General features: G+C 37.4%; 1 protein-coding gene across 4 annotated transcripts in view; it reads right to left on the bottom strand.

The window, feature by feature from the left end:
* The window catches only part of CORIN (corin, serine peptidase), a 209,900-nt gene that overhangs the window by 130,912 nt on the left and 58,247 nt on the right, over positions 1–20,741 (bottom strand). For all 4 annotated transcript variants that reach the window (XM_026455813.1, XM_023224528.3, XM_023224529.3 and 1 more), the window contains one exon: positions 14,279–14,460. In XM_026455813.1, coding sequence (XP_026311598.1) covers positions 14,279–14,460 — 182 coding nt within the window. The remainder of the gene's footprint in view (positions 1–14,278; positions 14,461–20,741) is intronic.

Raw genomic sequence — 20,741 nt, 5'->3', positions numbered from 1 at the left:
AGGCAAATTTGTGTGTGTGTGTGTGTGTGGGTGTGTCCATGCTGCAAGCATACATATGCATGCAGGTCCAGAGGTCGGAGGAGGGATGTGGGCTAGAGATCAGCATTTGTACTTATCAGTGTACCAGTGGTATTTAAAGCCATGAGCCTGAATTAGATCACAAAAGGAGAGAGACCGAAGGCCTGGGGCACTCCAGTGTTTTCAGGTGAGAGAAATGAGGAGCAAACACAAAGGAGACTAGAATAAGTGGCCAAAGAAAGAGGAAAACCCAATTGGAAGTCAGGTGAAGAGTTTATCAGGTAGGAGGGAGTGATTAAATGTAGCAAATGCTGGCCAGGTACGGTGGCTCACGCCTGTAATCCCAGTACTTTGGGAGGCTGAGGCAGGCGGATCACAAGGTCAGGAGTTTGAGACCAGCCTGGCCAACATGGTGAAACCCCATCTCTACCAATAAAACAAAAATTAGCTGAGTGTGGTGGCACGCACCTGTAGTCTCAGCTACTTGGGAGGCTGAGGCAGGAGAACTGCTTGAACCTGGAGGTAGAGGTTGCAGTCAGCCAAGATTGCACCACTACACTTCAGCCTGGGTGACAGAACAAGACTCCAACTCAAAAAAAAAAAAAAAAAAATGTAGCAAATGTTGTTGGAGGTCAAAAACTACTGAGAACTACTCTAGGATATAGCCATACAGGTAGAGGCCCTTGGAGATGTGGAAACAAAGGAGTTTTTCTTACGAGGTGTACGCAAGGACAGTGGAATGGAGGTTTGAAGCTTAGGGAAGTGGAATAAAATTGGGGATGATAGACAGATTTAAGAATCATCAGTGCATATGTGGCTATAAGCAAATAAGAGATTTCCCAGAGAAAACATGTAAGATGTTGAGAAAAGAAGGTTGAAAATAGAATCCTGTGGAATATCAACATTTAAGGGGCCAGTAGAAAAAGGAAGGAGACTAGAGGGTGGCCAGGGCAGTGAGAGGCAGATGAGAACAGCAATGTGCTAGAAACCAAAGGCAAAGAGTGCTACGAATGAAGAAGAAACCAACAGAGACAAAAGCTTTCCATTGCAGGCAGGGGGCAGCCAAGTTTATACTCCCTCCTTCACAATCCCACATCTCTTCTCCTATAGGACATTGTACTTATGGGCTATACCAGATACTCTCAGTTTCAAAGACTAAAGGAAGTGCATACTCCAGCTCCCTCGCCCCTCTAGTAGACTAATTCTAAACCACATGTTGTACACTATTTCCCAGATTTTCCCATGGGATTGCTCCAGTTGCCCACTATGGTAGATGGTTTAGTAATCTACTCTTTTTTTTTCTTTTTTCTTTTTTTTTTTTTTTTTGAGATGGAGTTTTGCTCCATCTCCCATACTGGAGTGCAGTGGCATCATCTCAGCTCACTGCAACCTCCACCTCCCAGGCTCAAGTGATTCTCCTGCCTCAGCCTCCTGGGAGGCTGGGATTACAGGCACATGCCACCATGCCCAGCTAATTTTTTATATTTTTAGTAGAGATGGGGTTTCACTATGTTGGCCAGGCTGGTCTCGAACTCTTAACCTCAAGTGATCCACCCTCCTTGGCCTCCCAAAGTGCTGGGATTACAGATGTGAGCCACCGCACCTGGCCAGTAATCTACTCTTTATTGGCCTGTTTCCCTTCCCACTCCTGTGACTCCCACCCCACCACTGTCTCATGTCTCTCCCAAATGTACCATGTGAGCTCAACTCCTTGTCTCAGGGTCTGTGTCTGTGCATCCCATGTCCATCTCTCCACTGGCCTATGAACTGCTTAAAAATATGCCTGTCTTCGTGACTTCTCCAGTTCCTGGTAAACTGCCTGGTACATAGAATACAGTTACTACATGTCTGTTGAATTGAAGGATTTACATTTGCACAGGGCACGTGGCTTCTCTCAAATAAAGTTATCTCAAATACATTATCCCATTTAGCCCATAACACAATTCTGCCACTTAGGTATTGTTATTTCTATTGTAAAGTTGCAGCAATAGAGGTTTAAAGGGCTTGAGAGACATGCTCAGCACCTTCACGATGCTGTTTGCAAAATATCCATGTAAGTACCTCATCTATCTCTAGCAAAATATTGATGTGAGTACCTCAAAGAAGTAGTATTAAATTATTTCTTCCAAATAAACTCACAATTCAATAGGAGAAATTCAGACTGTGTATTTTACCAGGATCCTGAAACTACAATTTTGCTGCTTGTGCACTGAACTGGTTGCTAGCAGCAACCGAAGCTAGACAGAGCAAATAAGGTGCTACAAAAAGGAAGAGCAAAATGAATTAATAAATAACTGAAGTTCTTTCATGGCAGAGAGATCCCCTCAGGCCCAAAGAAATACCATTTAAAATCGACTTTCCATATATGATTACAGACTAGGTAAAGGATTCATCAGAAAGCTCAGTATGATTGATGGGTCCTGAACTTTAGCCCCCTGAGTTCTCACATCTCAACTATGGAAACACACAAATGTTTATTTTAAAACCTCTGAACAGTTCCCACAGCATTATCACTTTAGCACACTATTTACTTTACAAGACCTAGTATCAACATAAGATAGAAAGGATAAGACAACTGTGTGTCCTTCTATATGGGAACAAAATGTCTTAGGAGTTATGACTGATTTAAAGGATATCAAGAGACGATGAATCGAATTTACAGAGCTATGCATTGGGAAAAGCAGCTGTTACAAGTTGTGGGTTTTGGCTTGATTCACTCTGGACAGACATGTGAGAGTTCTTGTGAGAAGGGGGCTGTAGCAGTGGGTATTAAAAAGGATTAATAATCAAATCTCAAGATGGTCCCAGGATGGTGGACTATTTGGGGGAGGATGGAGCCTGGGGGACTGGATTTAAAATAAGCTGGGAATGACCTCCCTGACCTCCGTTTCTTACTTTATAAAATAAAGATGACAATACCTTGGAGATTTACTCTGGAAACAAATTGAACTAACAGCTATGAAAGCACTTCAGAAAGGAGAACGGGGCACATAATGTAAAGGGGGTGAATTACTATTTCCGTGGGCAAATGATTTCACAAATTGGAAGGAGACGATTGAGACAAGAGTCAAGTTTTAGTCACCATTCATTTCATCAGCTAAGTAGGAACCTGACACCCAAAGCAAGTCCACAATCCCGAACATCTCCACCAGAACACTTTCTTCCATCCTCTTTGCTAAGTAGGAGCCTTTCTCTTTTAAAATATTCAGGATTTGTTTATGTAATTGACATTGCTCTATTTCATTGACATTTAGCCTGTGTCCTTTTATACTTTCTATATCACAGCATGTTTACATGTAGTTATTAATGTTGTTTTAATATTCTGTTTCTTACACATGGGTATCACAGATTAGGTTTAACACCTCTTAAAGGTAGGAAGTAGGTTAAACTATTATTAATATTATTGCTGTTAGAAAGTACTTTGCAAAACATATAGCCTTAGACCATGGTTTCTCAAAAGCAGCACTCCTAACATTTTAGGCCACATAATTTGTTGTTGTGGGAGGCTGTCCTGCATGTGTGTTGTAGGATGTTTGGCAGCGTACCTTGCCTCTACCAAAAGGTGTTAATAGTAACTCCCCCTGTTCTCACACTTGTGACAACCAAAAATGTCTACAGACATTGCCAAATGTTCCCAAATGGGGGCTGCAAAAGCACCCCTAGTTAACAACCAAGGCATTAGACAGATAGAGATTAAAATTATGGCCGCCATAATTACTTTCACTTTTTCAGAGTATCTGGAATGACACTTAGAAAAGAAAAAGTGCTCAATCAATACTGAATGAAAAATGAAAGAAAAACTACATTAGTTGTATTTATAAAGTGGCTCTATAGCATAATCCCTTACATGATTAAGACTGTATTATATAATGAACACTTTTCTGGTTGGCATACAATATATTCTTACACTTTTTAGTAACTATGTCTGTGTATACAAGAAATTACATTCTTACACATATACAAAGATTGTAGCTGGCAGTAGCTTTCTCTATAGCACACAAACTATGAATATGTCTAGCATCCTGTTTACCCATAAAGCAAGAGACAGAATACTTATTTTCAGTTCTAGGTAAATATTACATCAAACACCAATTATCAGATGCATTTTTGGAGAATTATTTCTACAATCAACAATTCTAAAATGATTATCTGACAAGTAGAGGATCTCAGATGAGTATACGTAGGAAATTTCTGTTCTCTTTAAACATACATTTTTAAGTATAAATGTTTCATCAATCTTTATAAGATTTTTTTCCAAGATCATCAATCTTTTCCAAGATTAGAATATTTGCAATATCCTCTGATACTGGAGAGCCAACGTTTTAAGTGGCATTTTAGTTTGTTATTAAAAAATACTAATAATGGGCTGGGCACAGTGGCTCACACCTATAATCCCAGCACTTTGGGAGGCCGAGGCAGGCGGATCACGAGGTCAGGAGATCAAGATCATCCTGGCTAACACGGTGAAACCTCATCTCTACTGAAAATACAAAAATTAGCCGGGTGTGGTGGCGGGCGCCTGTAGTCCCAGCTACCCCAGAGGCTGAGACAGGAGAATGGCGTGAACCCAGGAGGCGGAGCTTGCAGTGAACAGAGATCGCTCCACTGCACTCCAGCCTGAGCGACAGAGAGAGACTCCGTCTTGGAAAAAAAAAAAGATACTAATAATGTTATTTTGATTTTCAAGAACTGATATGTTTTGAGCAACAGTGTTAAATAACACTGATGATTTTTTGATTTTCAAGTTTTCTCTGTGAATTCTTAAATCCTGTATCAAAGGGTTACATTTTCCAAATGATCACTAATAAAGACTAAGCATTCTTATAAAACAGGAGAAAACGTAGTTAAAACAGAAAGACTTAAAGGACTTCTCTATCAGTCTTACTCATTCAGCCTTCTTTTTTTTTTTTTTTTTTTTTTTTTTTTTGAGACGGAGTCTCGCTCTGTCGCCCAGGCTGGAGTGCAGTGGCCAGATCTCAGCTCACTGCAAGCTCCGCCTCCCGGGTTTACGCCATTCTCCTGCCTCAGCCTCCCGAGTAGCTGAGACTACAGGCGCCCACCACCTCGCCCGGCTAGTTTTTTGTATTTTTAGTAGAGACGGGTTTCACCGTGCTAGCCAGGATGGTCTCGATCTCCTGACCTCGTGATCCACCCGTCTCGGCCTCCCAAAGTGCTGGGATTACAGGCTTGAGCCACCGCGCCCGGCCTCATTCAGCCTTCTAATGGCTTTTAGTTACATACTATCTTTTGGAGGGAATCCTAATTTAGCAGCAGACCTCTACTAAACAATGTGTGAAAAAGAAAACAAACTTCCATTTCTGGCCATGATGTAGTAACTTGCAGCAGATCAATGCCCCGGTCAAGTACAACTGGAAAAGCCAGATAAAACACAAGAAACATCTGTTTGAAGGCATCTGAGAGCTGATGAGATAATTAAGATGTGAGTGGACAAGGTCCCAGAGAGAAGGTAACTATAGAACAAAGAGTCTACATTCTTTTTTAAAGTTTTATTTTAAGGCCGGGCATGGTGGCTCACGCCTGTAATCCCAGTTAAGTTCAAAAGTACATGTGCAAGTTTGTTATATAGGTAAACTTGTGTCATAGGGTTTTGTTGTACAGATCACTCACTTATTAAGCCTAGTACCCATTAATTATTTTTCCTGATCCTTTTTCTCCTCCTTCCCTCCACTTTCTGGTAGGCCCCTGTATCAGTTGTTCCCCTCTATGTGTCCATGTGTTCTCATCATTTAGCTGCCACCTATAAGTGAGAACATGCCCTAAGAGTCTACAATCTGTGCATGCCTTTTCCCTCATGGAACTTGCCAGTTCTTGGCATGGTGCTACACATGTGACCACTGCAAAGAGAAGATAAGCCAGCAGAACTTTTGGCAATTCCACAAAGGTAAAGAGACAAAAATTAGAGTTTGGTGTTGCTGAAGCAGCCAGATACTAAGGAGCGAGGTAGGCAGTGAAGGGGGAAACATAGAGAAGCAGATCTACCACTTAGGGAGGGTTGCCTTTGCAAGGCATTTGCCACAGAAGGCAGGAGGCTGAAGAACTAAGCAGAAAACTTCGGAAAAGTAGAACGGAAATTACAGAAATTATATTGCTCTGAGAAGAAAATAAAATAAAATTTGGAACTACCCAAGGAGGAAGGGAATATAGTAAGCCTCCCAGCTTCTCGGTTGAGAACCGAGAACCACACTCGGTTGAGAACTAGAGAACCACACTCTCAGAACAGAGAAAAACCAGATAGAGTCTTATAACAATGAGGCAAAATCAGCTTAGTCTCTGATTAAATTAAGGCTATCTGGCACCATATGTGCCTAGTCATATATGTGGCACATATATGTAATCACATATGTGTCTGGCCCATAGACATCTGGCCATATATGTCTACCTTTCAAGAAAGAATCTATTGCTACATTTGCTGGCCCACCGCCTTTAGTTGTCAGATCCTTCGGGTTTTGCCTCGGCTGTGGAACACTGAAGAGATCTGCCTTACTAAGTGGCACACTCTTCCCAGGAAGGACCACATCCAATGACTGATTGACGTGGAGACACATAGACTCCACTATTTTGGCTCAACATGGGATAACTCTTGTAGGCCTAATACATTCCAGAACTCCCCAAGGATTTAGCTGAGGCTTTGGTGGGCCTGGATCATATTTCAACTCCTTCTTCCAAATTCTGCTTTCTCTCCCTCTCTTAACACAAAGGTTGAAGCTTAATAAATACTCCAGACACCAAACTCCATCTCAGTTACTGTTTCCAGAAAATTTCACTTTTAGCACTTAGTATCAGGCATGGTCTAAGAAAGCAGGTGATAAGATATGGTTATTGATCTAGATAACCTCACAACTACATCAGCTGTGAAAATTAGCAGCCAAGCAGCCACTAGAAGGGACAGAACATGCTTGGAGCTCTCCACAATGCCCCATTACCAAAGAATTGTCATTATTTTTCTTGTCTGTTAGCTCCCTGGAAACTCACCTAAGAGCAAATGTGATTATTTGACCTGAATAAGAGCTTACTCAGTGCAAAGCCTTTTCCCCGGGGTGTTTCTAAAAAAAAAAAAATATATATATATATATATATATATATATATATAAAACCAATTAACACTGCAACTGTCTGAGGTGGGGATATCACTCGGGGCAAACAAGAAGCTAAACATAAAAATTAAAAGAAAAATGTGGGGAATTCCTGTAGGAAAATTTGAAAAGCTCTAATACATTGCTGAGAATCTAGAAGATCCTGTGAATGTGCAGGACTATGCATACACCTAAGAAGAACCCAGAAAGGCCCAAATATCTCACCTGTGGCAGACTTGAGACCCTGTACAAGCAGAAATTAAAGGACAAGGCAGAGCTGTAAACTCTGCTATAGTATTGACTGCTACAGTATTGACTCTGCTATAGTATTGACTCTGCTACGATACTGACTATGTACCCTAATATGCACAGAATCCCTTGGCAAAGACTAGGATATATACCCGTTAAGTGCATTTAAGGAAATTCTGTCCAATCATTAGTTGATAGGCTGCTATCTTGGCAAAAGCGTCAGTGGCCAGACATGACAGAGAACAAACTTAACGTAATTTGTTCAGGGAACTCATTGAACAAATAAATAACAACAGTTAAAGCAACAAGAAACAGAAACAGCAACAAATGTTGTTGGGAGGAAGAATTCAACTTGCAGAGTTGAATTCTTATTCATATTATTCATATTATTTAAAATGTCCAACTTTCAACAAAAAAATTACAAGATGTCCAAAGAGACTGGAACATATGCCTATATATAGGGTAAAGAACAGTCAACAAAAACTGTTCCTGAGGAAGCTCAGACATTGAATTTACTGGACAGACTTTTAAATCAGTTATTTCAACACATTCAAAGAACTAAGTAACACATTTCTAGAGAACTAAAGGGAAGTATAAGAGCAATGGCTCCAAAAATACAAAATATTAATAAAGATATACAGATTATTTTAAAATATTAGAAGTTATGCAGTAAAATATATAATAACTGAAATTAAAAATTTACTAGAAAGACTTAACGGCAGACTTGATCAGGCAGAAGAGAAAATCCACAAACTTTAAGATAAGTAAACTGAGATTATCTAGTCTAAGGAACAGAGAGAAAAAAACAAAGAAAAATTAAAAGGTCCTTAATGACTTGGAGGATGTACCAACATACTGATAATGGGAGTCCCAGAAAGAGATAAAAGAATGGGTCAGAAAGAATGTTTGAAGATATAATAGCTGAAAACTTCTTAAATTTGGAGAAAAACATTAAACTGCATAACCAAGAAGTACAAAAATTCAAATAAACTCTAAAGGATCTACACTTAGACACATTGTAATTGATCTATCAAAAATCAGATACAGAAAATTTTGAAAACACCAGGAGATAAGCAACTCATCAGATAAAATGGAGCTTCAGAAAGGTTAACATCTGACTTCTCATCCAAACTCAGGAGTCCAAAAGGAAGTGGGATAACATATTCAAAGTGCTGAAAATAAAATAAAAGTGTCAAAACTTTTTTTGTCAAAAATTCTATATACAGCAAAGTATCCTTTCAAAATGAAAGACAAATTAAGATATCCCCAGATAAACAAAAGTGGAGAGAATTTTCTATTAACAGGACCACCCTGTAGGAAGTACTAAAGGAAGTCCTTTGGGACAAAATAAAAGGACAGTGTACAGTAACTTGAATCCATACGAAGAAATAAAAAGTAGAGGTAATTAAATAGGTAAAAGTAAGACAAAAGAAATATATTTTTTCTATAAAATTTTTATTATCCTATCTGATTTTTAAAAACAACTGCATAAATAAATAATTTATAATCATAATCAATGAACCTATGTTGAGATTATATTATAAAAAGATGTAATTTGTATGACAATAATAGTACAAAGAAGGAAGAAGAAACAAAGCTATACAGAGGCAAAGTGTAGATATTGTTGAAATTCGGTTGGGATTCATCTGAACTAGACTGTTAAAACTTAAGATGTTAATTTTAAGTTCCAGAGCAAGCAATAAGAATAACTAAAAAAATAGCCAAGCAACAAGAAATTTAAAATGGCATACCCCAATATTTCTGACACAAAAATGTCAGTAATGAAGGATCAAGAAATACAAAAGTCATAGAGAAAGCAAATTTCAAAATGGCATATGCAAATACTTACTTATCATGATTACGTTAAGTGCAAATGAATTAAACACTATAATCAAAAGGCAGAGATTTGTCTCATAGACAAAAATATATGATTAAATTATATATTGTGTGTAAAAGACATACTTTATATTCAGAGACACAAATAGATTGTAAGTTTAAAAATGGAAAATTTTAGGTGCATCTGTGTTACATATATTCTCTATTGTTGGGTGGTGTATACTACAGATGTCTCTTAGAGCTCATTGGTTTATTGTGCTTTATAAGTCTTGTATTTCCCTTTTAATCTTTTGCCTAGCTCTACTCATTATTGACAGTGGAATATTATGGTTGAATTGTCTATTTTTCTTCCAGTTCTGTCAGATTTAAGTATTTCTGGTGCTGTGTTATGTTTTCCTGATGAATTGACCCTTTATCATTAAAAAAATCCCTCCTCTTTTCTGGTAACAATTTTGTTTTAAAGTCTATTTGATCTAATATTAGTATAGCCATTCCAGCTCTTTTAGCAAAGATTGAATGGTATATTTACATATGTAATCTTTATCAAAATTATAGTTGCTTTTTTTTCAGAAATTGACAAGTTAATCCTAAAATGTATACAGAAATGCAAGGTATCCAGGATAGCTAAAGTAAACCTTAAAAAGTTAAAGTACACACACTTCATAATTTCAAAATGTATTGCAAACTGTGGTAATCAAGAAAGATAGATAGATCAATAAAATAGAATTGAAAGTCCAGAAATAAACCCATACATCTATGGCCAATTGTTTTTTAACAAGGGGCACGAAGTCCATTCAGGGGGAAAGAATAGCTCTTCAGCAATACATACTAGGACAACTGAATTTCCATATGCAAATGAAAGAAGTTGAACTCCTACTTCACAACATACAGAAAAGTTCATTTAAAATGGATCAATGACTTAAATATAAGAGCTAAATCTATTAAAATCTTAAAAGAAAACAAAGGAATAAATAATTAGTCACCTTGTATTAGCCAATTTTAAAAATACACACACTACATACGCAACAAAAGAAAAGACAGATAAAGTGGACTTCCTCAAAGTCAAAAACTGTTGTTAAAATGAAAACAGCCCCTGAAGAATGTAGGAAGATATTTGAAGATTATATATCTTAAAAGGCACACTTGTATCCAGAATATATGAAGAACTCTAGCAATTCAACAATTTAAAGAGGCAACCTAATTTTAAAATGAGCAAAGTATTTGAATAGATATTTCTCAATATAAGACATACAAATGGTTAACACTAACAAGCACATTACATGTTGCTCAACATAATTAGTCATTAGCAAACTGCAAATCAAAACGACAATGGGATACCACTTCACATCAACTAGGACAGCTATAAACAAAAAAGACAAGTGTGGTGAAAATGTGGAAACACTGGAGACCTCATACATTGTTTGTAGGAATGGCATTTCCTCAAAATGTTAAACATAGAGTTAATACTAGTCACAGCAATTCTACTCCTAGGTATATAGCCAAGAGAATTAAAACTGTAAGTTCACACAAAAACACAAAATCTTATACACAAATATTATACAGATAGCGTTATTCATAAGAGTCTAAAAGTGAAAACTGTCCAAATATTCCTCAATTAATGTATGGATTTTTAATGTGGTATATTCCTACAATGGAGTATCAATTGTCAATAAAAATGAATGAAGTACTAATAATACATGCTTCAGCATATATGAACCCTGAAAATATTTTGCTATGTGAAAGAAGTCAGTCACAAGAGTTCCATACTGTATGATTTCATTCATATTAAATGTCCAAAATAGTCATATTTATAGAAACAAAGTTAATCAGTGTTTACCAGGGGCTGAGGAGAGGGATGGCAATTTACTGCTAATGCGTGTAGGTTTCTTTCTAGGGTGATGAAACATTCTGAAATTATTATAGATGATTATGATGGTTGTACAATTCTGTATGTATACTAAACCACTTAATTATAAACTTCAAACAGATGAATTTTATAGTATGTGAATGATCTCAATAAAGCTGGCATTTCGCAAATCAAAACCACAATGAGATACCATCTCACACCAGTTAGAATGGCAATCATTCAAAAGTCAGGAAACAACAAGTGTTGGAGAGGATGTGGAGAAATAGGAACACTTTTACACTGTTGGTGGGATTGTAAACTAGTTCAACCATTATGGAAAACAGTATGGCGATTCCTCGAGGATCTAGAACTAGATGTGCCATATGACACAGCCATCCCACTACTGGGTATATACCCAAAGGATTATAAATCATGCTGCTATAAAGATACATGCACACGTATGTTTATTGCGGCACTATTCACAATAGCAAAGACTTGGAATCAACCCAAATGTCCATCTGTGATAGACTGGATTAAGAAAATGTGGCACATATACACCATGGAATACTATGCAGCCATAAAAAAGGATGAGTTTGAGTCCTTTGTAGGGACATGGATGCAGCTGGAAACCATCATTCTTAGCAAACTATCACAAGAAGAGAAAACCAAACACCGCATGTTCTCACTCATAGGTGGGAACTGAACAATGAGATCACTTGGACTCGGGAAGGGGAACATCACACACCGGGGCCTATCATGGGGAGGGGGGAGGGGGGAGGGATTGCACTGGGAGTTATACCTGATATAAAAGATGAATTGATGGGTGCTGACGAGTTGATGGGTGCAGCACACCAACATGGCACAAGTATACATATGTAACAAACCTGCACGTTATGCACATGTACCAGCATAATATGAAAAACAATACATCATCTTAATAGATATAGAAAAAAATAACAAAATTCAAAACCCATTTAGGATTTTTTTAAAAGTGTTAGCAAACTACAAATAGAAAGAGCTTCCTTAATTTGATCAAGAGTATCCTAAAATCCCTTCACCAAACATCATAATTAAAGGTGAAATATTGAAAACCTTCTCTCTGACACAGAAGAAACAGAAAGCACAATGACTGGAAAGAAGGAAATAAATTGTCATTATTTTAGATGACATGATTGTGTACTTAGAAAATTCAAATGGATTTACAGACAAACTATAAAAAGTGTTGAGTGATATATCAAATTTCTTGGATACATAAAAACAGAAAATAAAGGAAAATTTTTAAAAACATATAATTTACAATAACATCAAAAACACCAGAGACCACAAATAAATCTAAGGGAAGATGTGCAAGATCTCTATGGTTAAACCTATAACATGTAATTGAGAGAAATTTTAAAATGCCTCACTGAAAATACTGACTTAAATATTACCATAGTATATCATTGTTATGGTTGGAAAACTCACTGTTGTAAAGAAATTTTCCTGAATTTGATCTATAAATTTAATGCAGTCCCAATTTTAAAACAAAACAAAAACGAAAACAGCATTTGTGGAAATTACGCAGTGATTTTAAAATTTGTATTAAATGCAAAGGGCCAAAAATAGTCAATCTTTAAGAAGAACAAAGATAGAGGACATATAATATTCAATATAAAGATGCTATAAAACTATAGTAATCCAGATAGTGTGGTATTGTCTTAATTCTATTGTCAATTAGAGGGTTCAAAAATAGATATACATGTAATTACTCACTTGATTGATAGCAGCAGTGATATTACAGAGCAGAGGGAAATATTGTCTGCTAAATAATTAAATGGCAGTGAGTCAATTGAATATACACATAGAAAAAAATTAATTCCTATCTTTTACCTTTCACCATGCACAAAAATTAATTCCAGAATTATAGTAGATGTAAAACTGAATGCCAAAACAATTAAGATACTAGAAGAAACATAGGAGAAAAACTTCTATGTTTGGGGGTAAGCAAGCATTTCTTAAGACACAGGAAAAAAAGACACCAAAGAAAAGATTGATAATATGGACCCATTAAAATTAAGACCTTCTATTCCATCATAGATGCTAATAAGAGTAGAAAGGCAAGCCATAGGGCATGAGATCTTCACAATACATATATCCAACAGATGACTTGTATCCAGAATTCATACAAAGCTACAAATTTAGGCCAAAAAGATAGACCATCAAAAAACAGGCAAAATATTTGGACAGGTATTTCACAATACTCCCATCAAAATTGTTAAAATGAAAAAGACTGACAATGCTAAGGATTGGGAAGGATTTGGAGCAACTGCAACTTTCGTAAGGAGCTAGTAAGAGCATAAATTCGTACAACTACTTTAGAAAACTTTTTTGTTGAATAAATATAACCATATTCAATTAAAGACATGCACAAGAGGCTAGGAATGGTGGCTCATGTCTGTAATCCCAACACTTTGGGAGGCTGAGGTGGGTGGATCACGAGGTAAGGAGTTCAAGACCAGCCTGGCCAACATGGCAAAACCGTGCCTCTACTAAAAATAGAAAAAGTACCCGGGCGTGATGCCGTGTGTCTATAATCCCAGCTACTCAGGAGGCTGAGGCAGGAGAATTGCTTGAACCCAAAAGGCAGAAGTTGCAGTGAGCTGAGATCATGCCACTGTACTCCAGCCTGGGTGGCAAAGCAAGTCTCTGTCTCCAGGAAAAAAAAAAAAAAAAAGACATGTACAAGAATTGTAATAGCATCACTATAATAGCTGAAAATTGGATACCGCTCAAATGTCCATCAACAGTGGAATGGAAAAATATATTTTGTTTCAATCATATATTAGAATGCTATATAACAATGAGAATGAATGAACCACAATACGAAGATGTAATTAATTTCTTGAACACAATGCTGAGCAAATTTAATGCAAACATAATGCTGAGTAACAGGTTTTAAAAAGTTACATATTGTATGATTTGCATTTATATGAAGTTCAGAAGTAAGCAAATCTAAGGTGATAGAAGTAAGGATAGAGGTTTCTTTTGGAAGAGTGAGATACGACAGGCAGAGGGCTTGAAGGCATATCTGGGGATGTTGTTAATATTCTGTTCCTTGGTCCGGGTTCTGGTTACATGGATCTTGTTACTTGGTTAAAATTTATCAAACTGTACACTTATTATGTATATCCATTCCTGTATAAATGGCATACTCAAATACAATCTTCTAAAAATGAAATGAAACACAGACACCTACATTGCTTTCCATTTTCCTGCTGAGGCGAGAAGCAAATTCTGCTGACGTTGCTGCTTTCAGTATGGTTTCTAAACTGGGAGCATTTGAGGAAATCCGGCCAGGAGTAATTCACCATCCCCAGGACTGATTCACAGCCTTCTTTGGCAGCCTCACAGAAGGACCTACAGGGCAGAAGTCCGTGACTAAAAAAAAAGAGAGAAAGGTGAAAATTATTGTCCTTACAGAATAGGTTTTGAAATAATAGTGAAATTAAAATTAGCCCCTGTGTTGTGATATTATCGTAATTTATACTTACTATAGTCAGCAACTTAAATTCTTACATTCAGTCCTATGACAGTGATTTTGGCCACTCTATTGTCTTGATTCTAGAAGAAATAGCTAGATCTACACCATCTATTTCTTGTAGGAGCATTCATCAATAATTTGTTTAATATTTACTGGGCTAAAATATACAGTTGTCAGCCTAAAAGAGCTCTATTTAATATCAAAAGGGAAAAATTAACATGGAAACGAAGGCCCTCAAATTGCAAAGGCAGAAGTAGGTCAAAAATATGTTATTCTTGTACTTTTATCTTCCCTTTGAGAAATTCAAGCATGTCTGAGTAGCAGCAGAGAGTAAGCTGTTCCATTATTAACTTCCCCAGTCTCCCTAGAAAAGGAACATTATACAGACAAGTGGCAACTTGGACCTTGTACAGTTATTTATCTTTTCAGATTTCTAGTTTGTCATATGCAAAATAAAAAAATGCAAACAATTATCTGTTAATAGTATGAGTAATGATGCCCCTGGAGCTTATCTTTATTCACTTGACATGCCATCAAACAGTCCTAGATCCACAGCTCTGTGGATGAGAGGATACTAACAAAGTCAAGGCCATGCACTTGTTTCCTTACAGACCCAGGTAATTGTTTCTACTTTACAGCTAAAGGCTGCATCTCTCACCCTGGCTGGTCAATTGCTAAAGGCATTTCAAATAGTTTTAAGGAAACTGGGAAAGAAAATACCCGGTTCAGTTAAACCAAAGCATACACTTCACAAATGTAGGGCCAATAAGATATCACAGAATCGCAGAATATTAGATATGCAACAAACCTTAAACAATACCTTATTCAAATCCTTCATATGAGATAGTTCCAGGAAGATTCTAGGACGGATTTGAGGTCAAACAGCTCCCACTGGCAGAAGCAGGAATAGAATCCTGGTGTTTCAAGTTTCAGGACACATTCTACCTACTCTCCCTGTCTCTTCTCTTGTAAGGACCTAATAGCTGGGCTTTTAAAACTCCTTGATCAAACAAGCACATTTACAATACCCCATTCATACTTCTACAGATTACAAAAATATAAGGGGATATGCCACCCATTGAGATCAAATGAAACTAATAGGGTCTGTAAAATAATGTTAAGGGAGAGATCTTTGTACATAAAAACGGAAAAAGGGAACTCAACATTCAGATAAAAATATTTTACCTTCCTCTCAGAAAGTCACCTTAAAACTGAATATCTTTTAGATTACTGATCGTCATATAATTGTCTTCATACATTAATATGTAACCAAATTCAATAGTGAAAATGTTGAAGAAGAGGTTTTGTATTTGAAAGATTTAGCTTCAGCATATAAAATATGGATTCGTTCAGGCAAGTTTATTGGTATAAAGAAGACACCTGAAATATATTAGATATTTCTAGGACTAAGAAAGGATCACTTAAATAACACTGTTTTTCAGTATTTCCTGCCTGTCCTGAATCTTATCTCAGAGATGTTAGCAAATATATTTTCTCAAATAAAGTTAAGATACACAGTTAAGGAATGTGGAGAACATAAAATTACTACATGCAGTTAATTATGTTCGCCAGGCACTGCTCTTAGTGCCACACATGCATCACCTCACTGATTTCTCAGAACAGGATGAGTAATAGGTGTTATTACGCATCCCCAATATACAAATAAGGAAACAGAAGCACAGAAAAATAAGACATTTGTCCAAGTTCACTGAGGGAATGAGGGTCAGAGCTGGGATTAGAACTTGGGCAGGTTGACCCAGGATCTATTCTATTTACTACTGTACTACAAGTAAGTACTAATTTCATGAATGCATGTCTTGCAAGCACAACGAAAATCTTTTTTTTTTTTTTTTTTTTTAATGGAGCCTGGCTTTGTTGCCCTGGCTGGACTGCAGTGACACCATAGGCTCACTGCAAGCTCTGCCTCCTGGTTTCAAGCAATTCTCCTGCCTCAGCTTCCCGAGTAGCTGGGATTACAGGAATGCGCCACCTCACCCGGCTAATTTTGTATTTTTAGTAGAGACGGGGTTTCGACATGTTGGCCAGGCTGGTCTCAAACCCCTGACCTCAGGAGATCTGCCCACCTTAGCCTCCCAAAGTGCTGGGATTACAGGCATGAGCCACCGCACCCAGCCGAGAGTGCAAATCTTGATATGCACTTTGTGAATGGCACCATCATATACATTATGGGTGCGATCTCCATTTTACAAAAGCCTACAAATGTGCATTGAATCAGTATTTGTCAGGGGCTAAGGAACACAAGAAAAGGGTAAATACACTTCTGCTTTCTTCACTAGGTGTGAGCCAGCCCACAGTAAAGCTATAAAACAAGCTAGGCTTCTCATTGGTGTTCCTTCTTTGCCCCCTAGTTCTTGACCAAGATCCCAGGGTCCCAATGCCATTGAGATCACCCCGATGCCAGCACTCCACCTAGATGGCCATCTCTGCCAGAGTGCTTGAAACATATTATTCCCTATCCTCAACCAAAACAGCACTCCCAATTACAGCTAATCTCAATTAGGCTTTCAAATAAGAAAATAGATGAAAAAAACACAGAATAATGCATAATAATAAATGAACATTTAACCCTCCCAGAGATTTTTGCATCATTAAAAGAAGACTGCTTACTGGAGTAATGGATCTCTAACTGATGAAACTCCAGATACCATTTAAAGGGGAAAAAAACATTCAACATTTTTTGAAGATGAGAAAGATATCTGCAAACTGAATAACACTCTGGAGCCCAATTCTCCCAAGTGGTTCCTGGACCTTTCCTCATTTCTGAACTGACTTATTTTATTTTATTTTTTTTAAAATCATTCTACATCTTTTCTTAGAATCTTCTAGGGTAACAAAAATGAAGTTTCATGCAGGAGACCAGAAGATTGTTTTCAAGTTCTAAAGTTAAGTCTCTAATTCAGAAATGGAATCATTGTCATTGACCCTTATGGTGGTCATTTTCTACAGGAAAGCCTCAGTCTACCACCTTGCAACTTTCACATGGCCACTCCTCCACTGCTGAATCTTGGGCCAATAGCTCACTCATGCTAAAACTCAGTTTCCTCATTTGAAAAATGAGGATTTTGGAAGAGCTGGAGTTTGGATCATTTTTCATAGTCCTTTTACTGCTAACATTCTGTAAGTTAAAATTCATTCTTTAAGGCAATGTTTCTCAGAGGAGCACTGGTAATCCCACCAGCTTTGCTAAATTTCAAAAGGTAACAGGCATTTTTCTCAAGATTTGTTCTGGGAATATGTAGAGACATTAAAATACCATTAGGCCCTCCATTCTAAAAATAGGGCCTAAGAAAAATGTCTACAGTGTTTCCAAATAGTTCTCTTAAGAGGTGTAACCAACTGAGACCCATAAGCTTTAAATTGCTGGACCAGGATATATGTGAAATAGTGATGGGGTATTAATAACTAGCAACACTTTCAAACAGTGAGCAAAATGAGGAGTCATTTGTTCTTGCATTGCATAAAATTCAACTGCTTATGGAAGGTTGAAGCATTTTGCTTTTCATCACATAGAACAGTGTGGTGAGACAGGCCACACTATTTTGGAATATGTGTCCATATCCAAGCAACAAACAGATTGATGACTTTAAAACAGTGCTCTACACAGAGAAGGAGTCCACTTTAGCTATCTAAAAACTATTTTAGAAAGAATGCTTATTTTAAATTGATGTCTGAAGTGCATTTGGTGTTGTGCAAAAGTACCTAGTATATTTCAACTAAAGTTAAAGCAGAAAGCTCTTATACCTCCTCTATAATTATTTGTTCAAACATTTGATAACTGTATAAATAATACTACTATATAGTCACAGTGAAGTTCTTATGGTGTTTTCACTAGGAAGGGTGTTGTAAAATTATTTATCTACCAAAAACTGTACAATTTATCTATAAAAATATTAGAGAATTTATCTTCAAATAATTTTGTTATAGTATATATACAAATTAGTATATGCATTTTATCTGCAAAAAACAAGTTCTGATAAGGACATAACGTTTAAATTATGAAATAAGTCAGCCACAAGGCAGGATTATATGGTTAATGGATTTTTAAGTTCTATAAATCACTTTTCTCTTAACTTTTTATTTTGAACTACTGTTAGACTTACAGAAAAGTTATAAAAATAGTACAGAAAGTTTCCATATATCCTTCATCCAGACTCCCCTAAGGTAAACATCTTACATAACTATAGAATAATTATTAGAACCAAGAAATTAGCATTGATACAATACCTTTAACTAAACTAAGGACCCTATTTGAATTTTGCCAGGATCTCCATTTAGGATCCCACATTGCATTTAATTGTCACTTTTTACTTTTGGCAAATAAACTAATCTTTAAATATATTAGGAAACTCAGAATTTAAAACTCTTTTTTCATGAGAGGAAAAGAAAAAAAAAAAAAACAGAATCTTTGTGACAGGTGGACTTTAAGATGGCCCCAATGATCTCTGCTTCCTGGTATTCATGCCCTGTTTAATCCCCTCCTCTGGCATGTAGGTTGCCTGAGTGATTTGCTCCCAATCAACAGAAGGTAATGGAATGTCAATTTCATCATTAGTCTACATAAGATTATGACTTCTGTCTTGCTAACAGACTCTCTCCCTTACTGGCTTTGATGAAGCAACATGTCATATTGAGGAGACCCACATGGCAAGGACCTGAAGGTTGACTCTGGCTAATAGACAGCTAGGAACTAAGACCCTCCAACCAAAGCCTTTAAGGAACTGAAGTTCTCCCAAGGATCACATGAGCTTGGAAGTTGATCCTTCCCAAGTCAAGCCTTCAGATAAGACCCCAACCCTGCCAATATCTTTATTTCACCTATATGACAGACCCTAAAGCAGAGGACCTGGCTGGGCCACTCCCAGATTTCTGACCAACAGCAACTGTGTAATAATATAAGTGTATTGCTTTAAGCTGATAGGTTTACGGCAGTTTGCAATATATAACTAACACACTTTTCTTGACACATCACATTGTCAAAGGCATGCTACTGAGTTTGATGTCCTATTCATTGACAAGACTCACACAATAATCTTTTTAAAAATACATTCCTAAATTTGTCTTTGTTATGCTGAGCTGTTCAGTGAAAAATACTCACAAAATCAGTCACAGGCAGCTCCCAGAGCTGCAGACCTTACTTAGTCGTGAAGAGAATGTTAATGCTGGAAGGATCTTCCAAGATAATCTACTCCCATTTTCTCCTTTTGCATTATGAGGAAATTGAAGCCTAAACAGATTTCATAGCCAAATACTGTGACTCCAGCCCAGTGCTCCCAAATATCTTGCCTATCTGACCTCCTTGCACAATCCATGAGCAACAGATGACACAGGAACATAAATCAACAAACGACAACACTACTGGAAAACCCAAATAATAATAGACGGCTTGTTCTCTCTATGATAAGCGAACAGCATTGGCTTCCTATGTCAGCATATTCTGTGACCTCAAGAGACCATATAAGAGGTTAGGCTTAGTAGGGTATAAGAGAAACAGGAAAGAGGCTTCTTTGGTCTCTACTCCACTAAATGTGGGGATGGAAAGCTGTGCAAGGGAATTTTTACATGTGTCATTGTCTCCCATCAGAAGATAAATAATTCAAGCAGTTGGGGTATTTTTTGGTCACATTGGTCTGACTCTAAAATCCAGGAGTGTGTCATTCTTTTTCTTCATTTGTAAGAGTCATCTTACCAGAAAAGAGGTGAGCCACTAAAGCAGGTTCACTGAAGAATGTTTAATGAAAGGGCTCTGATCTCCTACAGAATGAAAAGGTACAGGCAGGGTTTAGATAAACCAACATGGGGTAGTACAGTAGGCTGCTGCAGGGAGCTATTAGCACTCTAGGTTTAAGAGACAAGGGGAAAGAGAATTTTCTGGAACTTGAAGATAGTTGTATGGGGAAGGCTGCTTGATAGGGGTTGTGGCCTCTTCCAGTGAGTGGGCTGCAGTCAACCCATGTAACCTGGCAGAAAGACAACCAGGGGATCACTACCCAAACTGCCTATCCTCCCACACTCTGATCTCATGCTGGTGGCTTCCACTGGTTGAATCCAACAGGAAGCTAGAAAGTAGCCACTGTTAAAGCAGTCTCTCCTGGGAAGAGTTGGGATGGAAGAGAGTGGAAAGTAGATATGGAGAAGTAAATAAGAAACAGCCAGCACA

Source organism: Piliocolobus tephrosceles, chromosome 3 (assembly GCF_002776525.5).
Source record: "Piliocolobus tephrosceles isolate RC106 chromosome 3, ASM277652v3, whole genome shotgun sequence".
In the NCBI taxonomy this organism is placed as follows: domain Eukaryota; kingdom Metazoa; phylum Chordata; class Mammalia; order Primates; family Cercopithecidae; genus Piliocolobus; species Piliocolobus tephrosceles.
This window is presented reverse-complemented; position numbering and strand designations above follow the sequence as displayed.